Source organism: Symphodus melops, assembly GCF_947650265.1.
Source record: "Symphodus melops genome assembly, chromosome: 7".
In the NCBI taxonomy this organism is placed as follows: domain Eukaryota; kingdom Metazoa; phylum Chordata; class Actinopteri; order Labriformes; family Labridae; genus Symphodus; species Symphodus melops.
The window spans coordinates 28,822,578-28,839,152 of NC_136697.1; the positions used below are offsets into that span (position 1 = coordinate 28,822,578).

At 46.3% G+C, this 16,575-nt stretch overlaps 2 protein-coding genes across 3 annotated transcripts in view; one reads left to right on the forward strand and one right to left on the reverse strand.

Annotated features, from left to right (window-relative positions):
• Positions 1–3,544: 3,544 nt before the first annotated feature.
• Positions 3,545–6,739, reverse strand: LOC306827402 (nuclear factor 7, brain-like). The gene is made up of 2 exons (XM_079349191.1): positions 6,097–6,739; positions 3,545–6,011 (listed from the first exon to the last, which is right to left on the reverse strand). The coding sequence occupies exon 2, from the start codon at positions 5,992–5,994 to the stop codon at positions 4,906–4,908; it is 1,089 nt and encodes a 362-aa protein (XP_079205317.1). The 5' UTR covers positions 5,995–6,011; positions 6,097–6,739; the 3' UTR covers positions 3,545–4,905.
• A 288-nt stretch (positions 6,740–7,027) lies between these two features.
• LOC306827333 (uncharacterized protein) overlaps positions 7,028–16,575 on the forward strand; it is a 50,951-nt gene continuing 41,403 nt past the window's right edge. The window contains exon 1 of one of the 2 annotated variants that reach the window (XM_079349066.1): positions 7,028–7,688. In XM_079349066.1, the coding sequence (XP_079205192.1) occupies positions 7,562–7,688 (127 nt within the window). In that variant the 5' untranslated portion in view covers positions 7,028–7,561. Of the gene's footprint in view, positions 7,689–14,177; positions 15,009–16,575 lie in introns of those variants that run through there. The other variant, XM_079349065.1, reaches the window with a different exon arrangement.

Genomic DNA, 16,575 nt, shown 5'->3' on the forward strand with positions numbered 1-16,575 from the left:
ATACCTACCCTATCCTCTTCGTCTTTAGATCCGTCTGTATATCTATTTAATTGTAATATTTATTTTTAATATACTGACTTACCAATATTCTTTTCTCATTGTCTCCCCATTTTCTTTTTAGGTCCATCAAACTCAAATCTACCTCAGTAGCCAGAAACATCCAAATAGGAACACTACTGATAGGAGTAGGAGATGTAATGCATATATTTTCAATCTTATATTCCTTTATTTTACTTGCTTTTATTTCCCAACCAAATCCATTACCTTTAAAAGAATGATATTCCCAACAATCTTTTATTACACTTTTGGCAGGGTTTGTACTATCACTACCATGTAACCGACTCCAATATGATAGCATGAGTTTATCACTTCTCAGGTCTGAGGGGGCTTCTCCTAACTCCACCTGTAATGCCTGAATTGGAGTTGATCTCATTGCACCAGCACATATCCTCAGTGCTTTATTAATGACTCTATCTATTTTTAATAAATGAGTTTTGGCTGCTGCTCTGTACACAAAGCACCCATAGTCTATAGTTGACCTCATCAAAGCCCTATATATGTACATGAGCGATCTTTTATCAGCTCCCCACTCTTGTCCAGCTATTGCTCTCATTAAATTTATAATTTTCTTACATTTAGATTCTACTTTTTCCACATGAATTTTCCATGTACCCTTTTGATCGAGCCACATACCTAAATATTTAAACTGATCTACTCTTTCCATATCCTGTCCATATAGCTTAAATGTATTTTTGTCTATCCCTTTTTTTCTGGTAAATAACACATGACAGGATTTACTTGCTGAAAGCTTAAAGCCCCATTTATAAGACCATTGTTCAACTTTTCTTATTGATTCTTCAATTCTATCTGTCAAATTTTTGGGATCTCGTCCTCTGACCCATATGGCTCCATCATCCGCATATAGCGCTGATCCAACTCTTCTATCTAGATTTGAAAAGATATCATTAATCATAACATTAAATAGTACAGGACTAATAACACTACCTTGTGGAATTCCATTTATAATAACATATTCTTCAGATACTTCTGAACCTATTTTTACTTCAAATCTTCTATCTGAAAGAAAGTCTAATACCCAGTTATAAAACCTGCTTCTAATTCCTATTGTGTTCAGTTTAATTAATAGCCCTTCCCTCCACATAGTCATAAGCTTTTTCAATATCAAAAAATACTATATTCATAATTTCTTTCATTTTAAATGTTTTCTCTATCTCATTGTTTACTTTTACGATAGCATCCATAGTTGATCGTCCTTTCCTAAAACCACTTTGATAAGATGCATATAATCCTCTTTGTTCTAGGAAGAAGTTCAGCCTTCTGACTAATATCTTTTCCATCCATTTACATAGATGGGATGTTAAGGCTATGGGTCTGTAGTTACCCGAATTATGAGGATCTTTCCCAGGTTTATTAATTGGCAATATTAATGCACGCTTCCAATTTTTTGGTAATTTTCCTTAATTCCAAATCTTATTGAAGACATCCAATATTCTCTCATACATTAAAACAGTTTCATTTCTCTTTCTACAGTTTGAAGTTGAATCTCTAAGTCACACTTGTTGTTCTTAGTTCCTCTTCATCGCTGTGTGGAGCTCTGACTGCTCAAAGAGCTCAGTCAGGTCTTCAGTCTGGATGTCAAAACAAAACAAAAACATGGAGAAAAGGATTCAAAGAGATGAGAAAATTAGAGACACCTGGAAGGTGAACTTAGATAGATAGATAGATAGATAGATAGATAGATAGATAGATAGATACTTTATTGATCCCGAGGGAAATTCAAGGCATCCAGTAGCAGTATACAGACAGGCAGGACACAAGACATTAGTTACAATACAAGACATTGGTTACAATACACACCCGCTGTCCCCACTCCCTTCTGTATACAATAATCCCCCAAACAAGATTTTGCAGCCCCTATGTGACTAAGAGTAAATATAATTACAGGTTGAACCTGTGCAGTTAGCATTAGCAATTAGACTTAAAACTTATATAGCATAATGTACATAACCTGTGAGGAGAGAAAAACATGTGTTGGTTAAAAGAGACCTGTAAACAGTTAAAGAGCCTTAGCAACAAAGTGCTGACCTTCTAGAAACTAGTTACATGTGCATGTACAGAGGTGTTTGAGGTAGTGCCAGAGGTGTGAGTACAGTCGTTAAACAGTCAATGCAGGGATGTAAATTGGCTCACCAACTTAAAGGAGCAGTGATTAGCATTAAGTGTCCAAGACAATATGGTGAAACCAGGAGTGATTTGGGTGATTATCATTAAGTACCCAACTATTGAGGAGCAGATTAGCATTAGTGTTGAAGACAATAGAGTGAAACTTGACCTAATTAGGGTGATCATGTCAACCATTACAGATGTAGCTAAACACAACAGTAGGATGAAACCAGACATGATTAGGATGATTATCTTTAAAGTGACCAGTGCTTCAAACGTCTGCAGCCTCACCAGAGGTCAATAATTATTTTTAATCATGTATGTAGGCCATGGGAAATTATTGTCTGTGTTGTATTTGATTTTTGAGATCCAATCCTAATGTATCCTATCCTATAAATATTATTGAGGCCTACATTGGCTGTGTACGGTGGCCCTAAAGGTCAACTGCATCAACATTTCACTTCATGCAAAGAAGCATTTCATGAAGCACAAACACATGAATGATCATATTTGTGTCCTTCAAAGGTACACCTGTGGAGAATGCTGACTGTCACAAGTACCTGGACTCAGTTATTGACAAGAACTTGAATCATGACCAGAACACATGCACTCTGCAAAGAGGGCCAGCAGTGACTCTGCAGAGGCTGAATTATACTTTTAACGTGGGCAAGACACTGATGGCTTTATTCTACAGATCTCTTATTAACTCTATCTTAACCTTTTGTTTTATCTCATGGTACGGTAACCTTTCAGTGCACTTCAGTGTCACTAAAACAGCAAGTACAAGAAGCTTTCCTCGTCTGATATCTGAAACAGACAAATCCTGAGGAGAGTAAAGTTGATCATTGCCAGCTCTTATCATCGTCCTCTCATGGAGAACTTTTTTCTTCTCCCCTCTGATTGGAGGAACCGGCTTCTCAGGGCAAAGACCGACACAAACAGTACTGTCTCTGGTTCCATGTGCAATTAATGCTGTTAATGTTTTATTAATCAAGCCGTGTAACTTAGTTAGAATTAACCTCTCTGTTGAATTTCTGCTGAATTGATGTGGCTGACATATTTATGTTACTTTGTCGCCGCCTGGTGGTTTAATAGCGCAACTGTATGGAAGAGCTCCTGACAGTTGCAGAGGAAATCTCTCCTGAGCTGAAGGTGTGTGTCGTGCTGCAACCTTCATCTTTCTTCAATGCTGTAAAACTGTTACAGAAACTTGGAAGTAACCATGCAAAATCAATGCTAAAGTTTTGCTCATCAATGCATTGTTAGAAATTATTTTCCAACTATGAAAAGTGTTGCCCCCATGTTAACATAGTGAGGTGTAAACATTTCTTTAATGACTCAATAGAAAACTACAACAGAATTTTCTTTTGTTTGTTTAAAACACATTTATTCTAAAACATCTGCACCACAATCAATTAAAACACTTTCTACAAAAATCAACACATACAGCAATTTGGAACAGTTCATTATCTCTATATTCATTACAATAGTGCTCATCATTCCTGGACATGAGGCCTGGATGTCCAGGAAGACATCATAGGGTGGACTCTTCTTGAATCGCCAAGCCGGGCAGTCGGTCTTGGCCTCAGGATACAGATCTGCTTATGCACACACACACACACTCAGAGACACACATGAACGAGCTGGGGGAACGTAGCAAACATGAACCGTTCAAATAATGCTGGTTTTGTCTGACAAACTATCATTCCAGCACTCACACAGAAAATGTAGCATAGCACACGAGCTTAATCCACAGTTCATTGGGCCACCTGAAACATTTATCATATGGTCCTTGCTATCACATTTAAGTTGAAGCAAGATTAAATAATTGAGTAAGTAAAGCCCTGTTTCCACCAAGCACTTCGGTGTGTTTTGGTATGGCACACATTTTGTGGCGTTTACATCGACTAAAGCCTGGAAAAGCCCCGTTTCCACACGGCAGTCTGGTACGGATCGGTACAGTGTATTACAGTTTGGTTGGGTAAAGTCTGATCCTGTTTGCATATCCACAGCCACATGTGCCCTATTTGGTAGGCGGCATGTAAGCCGGATGCCAATAGCTACATAATTGCTTCACATTACAGCAGCTAACAGCTCACCGCTAACTAATAAATTCAACAAAGGAGAAAAACGTGACACAAACATAACCAACAATGAAGACATCCAGCAGTTCAATTTTCCCCGGGAAAGATTCCCAAATAACCGATCCATACCGTCCTACTTTTTGGGACCTTTTTGTTGGGGTGTCAAGAATATCAAGCCGACCCTAAAAGGTGGAGCTAAACACTGCAGTCCATCGATTGGTCGAAAGAATTGTCAATTCCCATGTGACAGTAGCCAACACAACCCCGCTGTATTTAAATAGTCATTGTTTATACGTCTGTTTACGTCCTCCTCGCGGCACACTCTGAAACAAAGGTGGATTAAGTTTAGTAATAAAGAGTCACATGTCAGTGTCAGAGGAGATGAACTGCTGGATTTCTTCTCCGTTGGTTTTGTTGGTGTTGCGTTTTTCTCTTTTGTTTAATTTATTAGCGGGTTAGCAGTTGCTATCATGTGACACTATTACATAGCTGACTCGGCCATCGGCATCCAGCTTACACGCCGCCTACCAAATGGGGCACGGGTGGCTGTGGAAACACAAACAGGATCAGGCTTTACCGAACCAAATGTCCAAATGAAAACAACACGTTTCCTACCTTGTTTTCAGATCTTCATGTGTTAGTGTTCCACAGTCACAGAGATCTTCTCTGGTAAAATCTTCAGTGACCCATTGTCCTCAGTTCTTACGTAAGGAAACATCCTGTCAGTGAAAGTGTGTGTGAAGGTGTGTATGTGTGTGTTAGTATCAGGATCAGAGAACGACAGCTTTCCTCTGTTACAGTCCAGATTCACTCTGATCCTCTGAGGCTTCTTCTTCAATGTGATATCACTGACGAGATGTGATGAGCAGCGTGCTCCAAATTCACCAGCATAGAACCATAGGAACCAATATCCAGAACATATGACTCCCCTCCTCTTTACAGACTCTGATAACACTCCCAGTACCCACTCTGTATTGTCTTCAACCTGGACGTCCCATCTGTGAGTCCCTGAGTTAAAGCCCTCAGAGCCCAGGACAGCCCTGTAGGAATCAAACCTCTCTGGATTATCAGGAAGCTGCTGTCTCTCTCCTCGTCTCACACAGGTCAGATCTTCAGACAGGATGAGTTTTGAATGAGCAGTGTTTGGGTCCAGAATGAGCGGACTGTAGGAGACCATGTCCTTCATCTTGGTCCAGATGTTGAAGCTCAGGTTGCCCAGGTGTTTGGCCTGGTCTATCAGAGCTCCTGAGGGCAGCTGTGGATCCTCCAGCAGGGGGCGCTGCTGGACTCTTTCCACTGCAGCCTTGTAGTTTTTCAGGAATGAGACGTCTGCAGCTCTCAGCTCGTCCTCTGTGTCTCTGACTGTGAGTGAAAGAGCTGCTATCTCTCTGCTCAGAGCCTTCATCTCCTCCTTCATCCTCTGACTCTTCTGCTCCTCTTCCTCCCTCAGTGCACACAGCCTGGCCTCCTCTTCCTCTTCTAGAAACTGGTGAAGCTTCTTAAACTGCTCCTTAATCTGCCTCTCTGTGTGTCGGGCCTGGACCTGAATGTGTTCTGCTGTTTGATCAAACTTCACTTTAACTTCTTCACAAACCTTTAACTTCTTCTTTACCGGCTCCAGAGTTTCCTGAAGTTTCTTCTTGAGTTCTTGAGCAGCTTCATCGATGGGTCTGAATCTGTGCTCAGAGTGTTTTGCAGACAGATCTTCTTCTATGTTGGACGCCATTTTACCTCAGAGTCAAACTGTAAACAAAGCAGGCGAACAGCTTGGAGTCACTTTCTGTCACTGAAAGTTATTCTGACTCTTACTCTTTGTTTAATTTCTCACCTGGTTTGTGGATTCAGTTTCAGGTAGAAGTTCAGATATTCCCAGTATCCTTGTATTCCAGGTATTCCCTCCTGCAGCTGTCTGGTTTTTATCTGAAGGTGAATCTTGATGTCAGTCCTTCAGTGCGTCTCGTCTCAGTGACGCAGAATAACAACCTTTGTCCAGGTTGTCTCAGGTGTGTCAGGTGAGGGGGAGGAGATTTATTGCTTCAGCTTATCAGGTTCAAGGTTCATAAAAAGAACATTGAGCTCATTGGCGGCTCAGAAACACTTTCTGACAGATTTCATAATTTACAACCTCTGCGTTCTGTCGGGACATCGTGCATAGATTCAAACCAGCATTCATCACCATTATGTCTGAAATTACCTGACAACAACAACAACAACAACAACAACAAGTTGTTTCAGAGTGATCTAAAGAACATGAATAACCTTCACCCAAAAGTTCAGCGTGCTCGGGAACGGTGCAGATCGCCACCTATAGATCACAGTGGGATATAACAGCTGACGTCACTTTCCTTCTCCGTCCACTTTGACATTTCATTGTCGAGTTGGTTTGAATTATCAGAAGTGTTTAACAGGTCATGTTTCAAAGCGGGGAAAAAAGCAAAGTCCTCTTCTTATTTTTTAATTGTGTTATATAATGAGCAAACTTAAAAGATGTGAGATATTTACCAGAAGGAGCTGAAGTTCATGACAACACTGGGGCAGGAGAACTCCCCCCCCCCCTTCAGTCCATCAGAGTGATGTTTCCAGTCCTGCTGCTAAACTTTCAGGACAAAGTCTCCTTCATATGTGTCTATTGTCTGTTTGGTTGTCCTGTCTCTGTGTCTAAATGTTTATGCAGTTGGCCTATTCTGGCATCTTTCATTTCTCCCCCTAGTGGAGAGGAGGCGTCATTACAACAAACAAAACTCGATCTCAGGAACTAAATGGATATTGAATTTGAAAAACGTAATAATTGCAATACACTGATGAATCTAATTATCATTATTCACACTTATGTGCGCGCCCCCGCTTGTCCAGCTACGAACCCGACACCCTGCGCGCCCCCGCGGGCTCGTGCCCGGGGCGTGGAGGGGACTGTGTGAGCAGCGGTGGCAGTGAGAGGGGCAGCGAGCCGGATACACGCCGACCGACCACACCGGGAGTCTGCTCACTTCTGCGGCTCACACGGGACCTAACAGCCGCTTCTGGGTGGATATTTCAGCGGCTGGGAAGCAAGCAGCTCTCCGTTAATCCCGGACACCGGTTTTTGTGAAGTTTGAACCCACTAAAGTAACCTTGGAGAGCGGAACAATGCGGGAGAGCCAGCCGGGCTCCCGGACCTCCTCCTCAGCTAGAGGCTAACTGAAACTTCACCGCCTCTGTGGAGAACTCAACACACATTTAAAGGATATTATTCACTCCTGCAGGGCTCACCTTTACCAGGACTAGCTGGGGTTTCACTACAAGTCCGTGTGGATATGGAGACGGACTCAGCAGCCGGCGACGTGGAGTCTCTACACGGAGGACTGAGCCTCCTGGACCCCCTGGTGGACCGGATCCTGGTGGACACCGTGTCTCAGCAGCAGGGATGGCTCCGAGTTTACGGTGAGAGAATAAATAAAAATAAATCACACAAAAAGTTACTGAAGTGAAGTCACGCGATGAACTGCTTTCAGAAAGTGAGTGACAGGTCCTGGAAAACCTGGAAAACAGTTAGGGTAGATAAAAAGTCCTGGAAAATAATGTAAACACTGTCCTCGGACCTCAGAGGTCCATAAAGGTCTAAGAGGAGGGACTAAGAGGATCCAGAAGAGGAAGGATGTTGGTTTAATTATTTAACCTTTGTTTGATGAACAGCTGGTTCAGGTCCAGGTCCTTGGAACTGTCCTGGAAGATTAGTTCCAGGACCCCCCCCCCCTGTTAACTGGTGACTTTGAGTCCAACGTGTCAGTGGTTGTCATAGTAACAACAGATGTTGAAGATGGAAACACGTCTCTATAGCTTGTGGTCATTGTGATGTCAAATTTGTCTGGTAACCATGACAACCACGGACACGAGGTCGTGGAGGCAACCAGCAGGCTGCGAGGTGACCGGAGCTTCGCCTCGTGGTCGCCTTCGCTCCAGGTGAGCCGAGCTGCTCCCAGGTGGTTATCTAGACTGTGACCGGGGTCTCATGCAGGGTCCGGTCCACACGGAGATCCACGTGTGTAAACCCGTCCCCCGTCCCCCTGTCCTCCCGTCCTGCTCGCTTCAATCACTGATAAATGAAGAATAAAAAGTGTTCATGTCAGCCTGCGTTGAGTCAGAGAGACTGACTGACCTGCAGACAACAAACTGGGTAAAATGACTCATTCTTTCTGCGTGGACCGCTCGGCCTCAGTCTGGCTGTGACCCGGTGTCCCTCTTACAGGTTTTAGTTCCTGTAGTTTAAAATAAAAGCTGATGAGGTGGTTGTGTTTTTGGTTCCTCCTCATGTGGAGGAAATGAATGAAGTGGGTAAACGCTCTGTGATTCATGGCTGCTGTCTGCAGTCACACATTCATCAGCATCCCTCTGAACCCACACCTGACCTGGTCACCAGAGGTGGTGAGTCCTGAACCCTGGATCTGCTCAGCATGGATCTGGGTCACACGTTTGCCGAGTTGGCCAACATGTTGAAGAAGCCTCGGCCCATCATGTGCCGTCTCTGTAACAGAGAAGAACAGAAGGAAAGCAAACAGCCAATGAGGACTGACGCTTTAACCTTTGCTGTAAAACGATGTAGAATTAAAACACACAGAAGGTGCAGCAGCGTTTTGTTCCCACACTCCCTGAATGCAGCGCTGGTATCTGTGGGAGCAGTTCTGTGTCAGGATGTTTGCTCTCTCTCTCTCTCTCTCTCCCTCTCTCTCTCTCCCTCTCTCTCTCTCTCTCTCCCTCTCTCTCTCTCTCCCGTTGGTGTTGGCAGAGTGTGATGTCAGCAGACAGTTTGTGCCGGTGATCTCACCCGGCAGGACTCCGGCTGCTCTGGCATCAGATCGTCGCTGCCCTCACAACTCGCATACCTCGAGCTGATCCAACAATGAAGCGTGCTTTTAAAACCAGCTGAGTGAGAAAGATGAACTCCACAGCTGTGTGTGTGTGTGTGTGTGTGTGTGTGTGTGTGTGTGTGTGTGTGTGTGTGTGTGTGTGTGTGTGTGTGTGTGTGTGTGTGTGTGTGTGCTGCAGGTAGTTCAGTCACACCTGGGCAGCTTTAAATGATCGTGTACTGCGATAGTCATCTGTGATTTTAACGTATGCTAACCGAACTGGTGAGTGAGTTCTTCCTCCTGATGAAGATATAAGAAGACAAATATAAAGAATAATAAAAAACATCAATGCTCCATCTAGTGGCTGGCGGCAGCGTTGCAGTTTGCAACATTTCGCCCGATATCGAGGCCCAAAATATTATTAATTAATTTTTACTGACTTGTGATTTTTAAACGTCACGTATAAAACGGGAGTCATCAAGGTCTGGTTGATGACGTGATGAGAATGTGACTCCTGTCAGACGGCGTGCAGGGGGAACTTATCGCTCAGTGGTCGGCGATCTGAAGGACTCAGTCTTAATCAGACGAACCAATCAGCTGTTATTGATCTGTGTGTTTGAGTCCCTGATCACTTCCAGCTGTAATAATCTGCAGAGCACCCGGTGGGTGTAATCCCGTCTGTGAAAGCGTGCACGCAGAATAATCCAGGGAGAAAGGCCGTGGTGTAACAGCTTGTTAAAGTTGTCTCCAGACCCCCCCCCCCCACACACACACACACACACACACACACACACACACACACACAGCTCAGAGTCACATGAGAACATATGTTGTGTAATTTCATCTTCGGGCTGATTTAATGGCGTCCTGTCTCTTTAAATGTGAAGCAGGAGCTGTGACAGGTCACCTGACTCTCATCCTGATAATTAAATGTTACTCTGGATTATTCTGGATGTTTAAGATACAATACGGGACATCACCACACGTCCATGATGACTCAGAGGGCGGGAAGTCTCCGGTGGGTTTGTCCAGCCTGAGTGAAATTTAAAAAGAAGCATCAGGACCGAGTTCACCTCCTGGTGGTTCACTTAGCGGACTCTTTGTGGGGGCTGGTTCAGGTGTTTGTCGTGGTCTCGGGGACAATGGGAGGCCGATGTTAGGAGGAAGTGGAAAGTTCCTCACAGGATGGGGGGCGTTGGGACAGGACTTCCTCCTCTGAGACAAAAACAAGAGAGTCCAGATTCTCCGGACTAAAATAATCTGACGGCTATTTCAGGACGTCGAGTGGAAAAACACGGGAGGAGGGAGCGGGAAGTAGTGACTGCACGCACACTTGAGGCCCCTCCCCCCCGGTGCAGGGCGCCAATCCATCCTTTAATCACGTTATACCTGTGATCATAACGCCTAATTTGACCTGACCAAACATTTATTGTTCTACTTAAACTCATCGAGTGGACAGAATCTCTTTGCAGGCTTTATTTTGAAAGTCTGACCTGACTCTTCTCCTGCACGTCGGTCATGTTTGAGTATCTGACTCTGGAGACGTCTGTTTGTGATTCGTCGTCCAGTTTAATCCCTGAACCGGTTTGATTGTTTACACAAGGTCAGATATCAGCGCTGAGTTATCATATTACTGTGTTGGAGGTAAACAGACCGTCACTGATGTAACCTGCTTCAGATAGAAGTGATTGTACCCGAGCTAAAAAGCCTCTGCATGTTTCTAATAAGCTCCAGCAGCAGAAAGCTGCTCAAACTAGGATCAATGTTGGAGATGAAACATGGAGAGAGGTTAGAACGCAGAAAGCTTTACAGACCCATGCAGAGCTGGCTAAACACTGAAGCTACAGTGTCCACCACATGCAGAGCTGGCTAAACACTGAAGCTACAGTGTCCACCACATGCAGAGCTGGCTAAACACTGAAGCTACAGTGTCCACCACATGCAGAGCTGGCTAAACACTGAAGCTACAGTGTCCACCACATGCAGAGCTGGCTAAACACTGAAGCTACAGTGTCCACCACATGCAGAGCTGGCTAAACACTGAAGCTACAGTGTCCACCACATGCAGAGCTGGCTAAACACTGAAGCTACAGTGTCCACCACATGCAGAGCTGGCTAAACACTGAAGCTACAGTGTCCACCACATGCAGAGCTGGCTAAACACTGAAGCTACAGTGTCCACCACATGCAGAGCTGGCTAAACACTGAAGCTACAGTGTCCACCACATGCAGAGCTGTGTGAGAGGAGGGGGGAGCCAGCTCTCTGTGATGATTAGAGTTTAGACTGCAGTACTCATTTTAAACACTAGGGGGGCGGAGCTACAGACTGCTCCTTTAAAGGGTTGCATCTCGAGGACCTTTCTGTCCCTCTTCCGCCAGCAGAAGAACAAACAGAAACCAGAACGCTGCGTTCTTCTGCTGAATCTATAAAGGGAAACAAATATCTGACATTTTTATTGTCGATTTATTTATCGTTAAAAATGTCGTCAAGTTTCAACGGAGACGTGAAAGGTGGAGCTGTAGATGGTTTAGATCAGGAAGTTCAAACTTCTTGAAGTTGATCTTTTATCAACTCTCTCTCTCTCTCTCTCTCTCTCTCTCTCTCTCTCTCTCTCTCTCTCTCTCTCTCTCTCTCTCTCTCTCTCTCTGACTCTATGGTCGAGCTGTGACCTCCGCTGAGACTTGTGTGAGATTTACCCAGGATTCCTCTCTCTGCTGATTTATGGCTCTCTTTACGGCCGCTGGTTTATTTTTAGCTGCTGCGGCCTCTGCCGGGTCGCTCCTGGTTTCCGGCAGGATGGAGCGGACAGAGTGGCGTCTAATGGAACAGCAGAGTCTTTTCTCGTGTATCACCTCTTGAGTTTCCACCTGAATGACCCCGCCCCTCGCCGTCCTCGCAGGAATGTTTGTTTCCCCTCCTGATCCAGGAAACGTCTCAGATTCAGGTTTAGTCTCAGACTCAAGGACCTGAACTGACCTGTCACCCACATTAGACTCGAGATCACCTGCTGATGTCATAGAGGGCTGAAGTCAGAGCGAGTCTCACAGGTGAATGAGTAGAGGGAGTATGCTGATGGACCTGCTGAGTCTGGACCTGCTGAGTCCGAACCTGCTGAGTCCGAACCTGCTGAGTCCGGACCCGCTGAGTCTGGACCTGCTGAGTCCGAACCTGCTGAGTCTGGACCTGCTGAGTCCGAACCCGCCGAGTCTGGACCTGCTGAGTCTGGACTCGCTGAGTCCGGACCTGCTGAGTCTGGACCTGCTGAGTCCGAACCCGCCGAGTCTGGACCTGCTGAGTCTGGACTCGCTGAGTCTGGACCTGCTGAGTCTGGACTCGGGGGATTCTCAGGTGAAGCTGCAGGTGTGAAGAGGCTGAAAACATTCGTCAGCTGATCGGAGAGCTGTGAATGAGTTTTCACACCTTCCTGTCCTCTGGGGAGTCAAACCAGCAACCTTTACATCTTCTTCACTGAATCAGTTTGTTTCCACTGAAGGAGCCGCTGAGACGCAGACAGAAAGCTCCGGATGGTTTCACTTCTGTCGGCTCTTTTTGTCGTGTTTCCTTAAAGCGTGCGTTTGTTTACCATCCACACCGAGGTGCATATTTCTCACCTTACAGGAAGTGCAGTGTCGATCATGTGACCTGAAGTACGACATTTAAAAACTGAGTCGGAGATCGTTCAGTAAAAACACAGCTCTCAGCTCGTCTGTGTTTTCCACCAAAGGAAAGTTAATTCACTTTGAATGAAGTCGCTTTGCATTCTGGGACATGGTGATGGACTCAGCTCAGAGTCCCCGCTGACTGAGGAGGACTTGGCCTGGTCCTGGACTCCTCGGCTTAGCTCGCCCCGGATCTAAGCTCTGACCTACATGCAGCATGGAGCTGGACGCCGGCCAAGTCCTTATCCAATAAATAAATAGTGACATGTGGGTCGGCCGGGTCAGCGTGTCTTAAAGAGCCGAGACGAAGAAGACAAAACAAAGACTGAAGGACACAACGGTTCAGAAGATGAAGACCAAGAGTAGAAGGAAAGGAAACAAGGGAAGAAGTTCCAGGGTCATGGAGAGGTCACGTCTTTCTGAACTTGTCTTGAACAGCAGAGCTAATCCGACCCGGACCATCCTTGATCCATAATCTGGTGAGTCCGAGTGTGAGGGAAACTTCTAGAAATGCATCCTGACCTTCTTCTACTCTTTCTGTTGGCTGCAGGATGTCAGAAGTAAAAAGGCTTCAGGAGTGTTTTCAGTCTGGATGATTGACAGCTCAAAGCCTCACATGGAAAGTGACAAACTTCCTGTTTCCATATTAATCAGCACTCACTGAGTCCTGCTGTCAGCTCCTCTCCTCTCTCCTTTCCTCCTCTCCTCTCTCCTCCTCTCCTCTTTCCTTTCCTCTCCTCCTCTCTCCTCCTCTCCTCTCTCCTTTCCTCTCCTCCTCTCCTCTCTCCTTTCCTCTCCTCCTCTCCTCTCTCCTTTCCTTTCCTTTCCTCCTCTCTCCTCCTCTCCTCTCTCCTTTCCTTTCCTCTCCTCCTCTCTTCTCCTCTCTCCTTTCCTTTCCTCCTCTCCTCTCTCCTTTCCTTTCCTCTCCTCCTCTCTCCTCCTCTCCTCCTCTCTCCTCCTCTCCTCTCTCCTCCTCTCCTCTCTCCTTTCCTTTCCTTTCCTCCTCTCTCCTCCTCTCCTCTCTCCTTTCCTTTCCTCTCCTCCTCTCTTCTCCTCTCTCCTTTCCTTTCCTCCTCTCCTCTCTCCTTTCCTTTCCTCTCCTCCTCTCCTCTCTCCTTTCCTCTCCTCTCCTCCTCTCTCCTCTCCTCCTCTCCTCCTCTCTCCTCCTCTCCTCCTCTCCTCTCTCCTCCTCTCTCCTCCTCTCCTCGTCTCCTCTTCTCCTCTCTCCTCCTCTCTCCTCGTCTCCTCCTCTCCTCCTCTCCTCCTCTCTCCTCCTCGTCTCCTCTCTCTCCTCTCTCCTCGTCTCCTCGTGGAACTAACAGAGTCAGTCTGTGCAGCTGAGCGTTATTCAAACCTGCTAAACTTTATTTAAACACCCCATAGTTTACAAAGACACCAGATGTGTTGGGGTTGAAATGCAGGTTACAAACACAAGCAGTGAATTTCCTCTTTGATAACTTTTCAACACTTTAAACGAGTAGATCTGATCAGGAGTGAAACCCTGCAGCAGGAAACACGACTAACTAACACGACACCTGACACACTAAACTGTGGTTTCAGTTTCAGAGTGTGTTCAGGGGAAACCACAGTCTGCTGCATTTAGAGTTTGGTGAGACCTGATTGGCCGGCTTCAGAGACGCTCACTTCCTCCCAGGAAGACAGACCCGAGCTCGTAGAGAAGGAAGGCGTCCGCATGACGGCGTCCTGACGAGCCGTCTCTCCCAGCGTCGTCGGAGGGAAGACGTGTAGCACGTCTGTCCACGTACCAGCTGTTTCTGCCGTGTCCCTGCTCGCCGCGTCTGCCTGGAGGAAGTGGGCATGTTGTAGAGCATGAGTGACAGTCGACGCCCCCCTGAGGGCCGCCACGGTCCACGTGAGGCCTCGCACAGCTGGCACCGTTACAGGAAGCGCTGGCAGCGATCGGACCGCCAGCAGGCTCCTGAGCGCCCGCTGGACGGGTACAAGTGGAGGACTTCTGCCTGCTTGGCACCGGGCGCAGCAAAGATGGCCGCTCCTGAGGGAAAAGGCCACGACAGAGAGGTGCTCGGGCTCCAGAGGTCCAGCCCGGCGCCGGAGACCACCTCAGAACAGTCCAGAACAACGTCTCTGCGCAGGGTCTTCCCCTACTTCAGGTCCGTGTCTGAGCCCGGCGCAGGCAGCGACCCGGGGACGAGAGCGCCATCGTTCAGCAGCGTCATCCGCTCGCTCTCCAGGAGGATCAGCAGAGTCCTCGGAGACGGGACGCCAACGGAAGCCGGTAGGAGCGATCAAAACAAACAGCTGGTGTTTCACTGAAGTTACAGATCTTTGCTCAACAGGCGCCGAATAAATCAAGTCGTGAGACGTTCTACTTTTAGAAACATTTAAAAATTAAAACTTTCAAACTCTGAAAAGTTTTTTTTTGCTGCAGAAGCTGAAATAACTTTTTGTTGGTTAAATATTTTTAGCAGAAATATCACAGTTTGAAATGATTATTATGAGTCTGTTATTGTCTTTGTTGGATGGGACGGCTGAGCAGAGTCGGGACATGTTGGCAGGAGAGAGATAGTGCGGCGTCCATCTTTGATATTATAAAGATAAATGGTGTGCACGTCTGTACGCAGAACTTTATTGAGGACAAAAGTGATTCCAGAGGATCTTTCTCTGGGAGAGTTTGCTCCTTGTGAATGTTTCTGAGTTTATCCGACTCCTCTGATTGGTCTTCTGCTCTGATTGCTCCAGTGTTTCCCGGGGGGGGGGGGGGCGTCCTTCCTTCCTCTCTGTCTGAGTTTCTCCTCTTCCAGCTGATTGAGAGCTCAGGATCAGCCTGCAGCGCCGTCACAAACACGTTTAACTCAGACTGTGAAACGCTCCGCCAAGCAGCCAGTTTGAAGGTTAAGTTATGATAATTGAGTTTCCCGCTGGGACGTCACATGACGTGCAGACCTAGTGCTGCGATAATGGATGTGTGTTTTCATGCAGAAGAGAGAGGAGAGCCGTCCTCCTCTTTTAAACTCCGCCGTCAGAACAAATCTAAAACACAGAACTCGTCTTCTGACAACATGAAGAAAAACTTCATCTTAAGACTTCCACGTGTCCAAGACAGTCCATCAAGCATCTAAGTGCTAATTAATGACGGGAAGTTTAACTGCCTGATCACATGACGCTGAAGACGCTCAGCTGTCTGAAGTGGACGAAGGAGGAGACTCTTAATAACCCATGTTCTCCCCGTACACAGTCCAAACACATGCTGCTTTGCTTACCTCACCTGTAGGTGTGAGTGTCTGTGATTGGCTGCTGAACAGTCCAAGGTGTGTAGCCCCGCCTCTTGCCCAGTGACAGCTGGTTTCGGTTCGAGCCCTCCACGAGCCCCACCAGTAAAAGATAATGGATGGATGAACCCACGACCCGACTGGTTTCTTTTAACCAATCAGTAACTTACTGAACATAATGTGATGGCAGTGGCTCCGCCCATTTCAGCCGAAGAAGGCTAACGTTGTGTAGTCAGTGTGAAGAGAAACAGAGAGCTGCTATGAATGTTTCCAGCAGGCCCAAAGCATGCTGGGTAGTGAAACCACAGAGCTCTCACTTCACTACACACACACACACACACACACACACACACACACACACACACACACACACACACACACACACACAAACAGAGGCCTGATTCAGCCTCTCACACTCTGAAGTTTCCGTGTGAAAATGAACAGCTTCTGCTAATTGGAGGCTAATTAACCCAAATGTGTGTGTGTGTGTTTTTATACACATGTGAGCATGTATGTGAGGCTGTCCCACGGGCCGGGGTAGACTGCTCCTGCATACCAGAGGTGTGTGTGTGT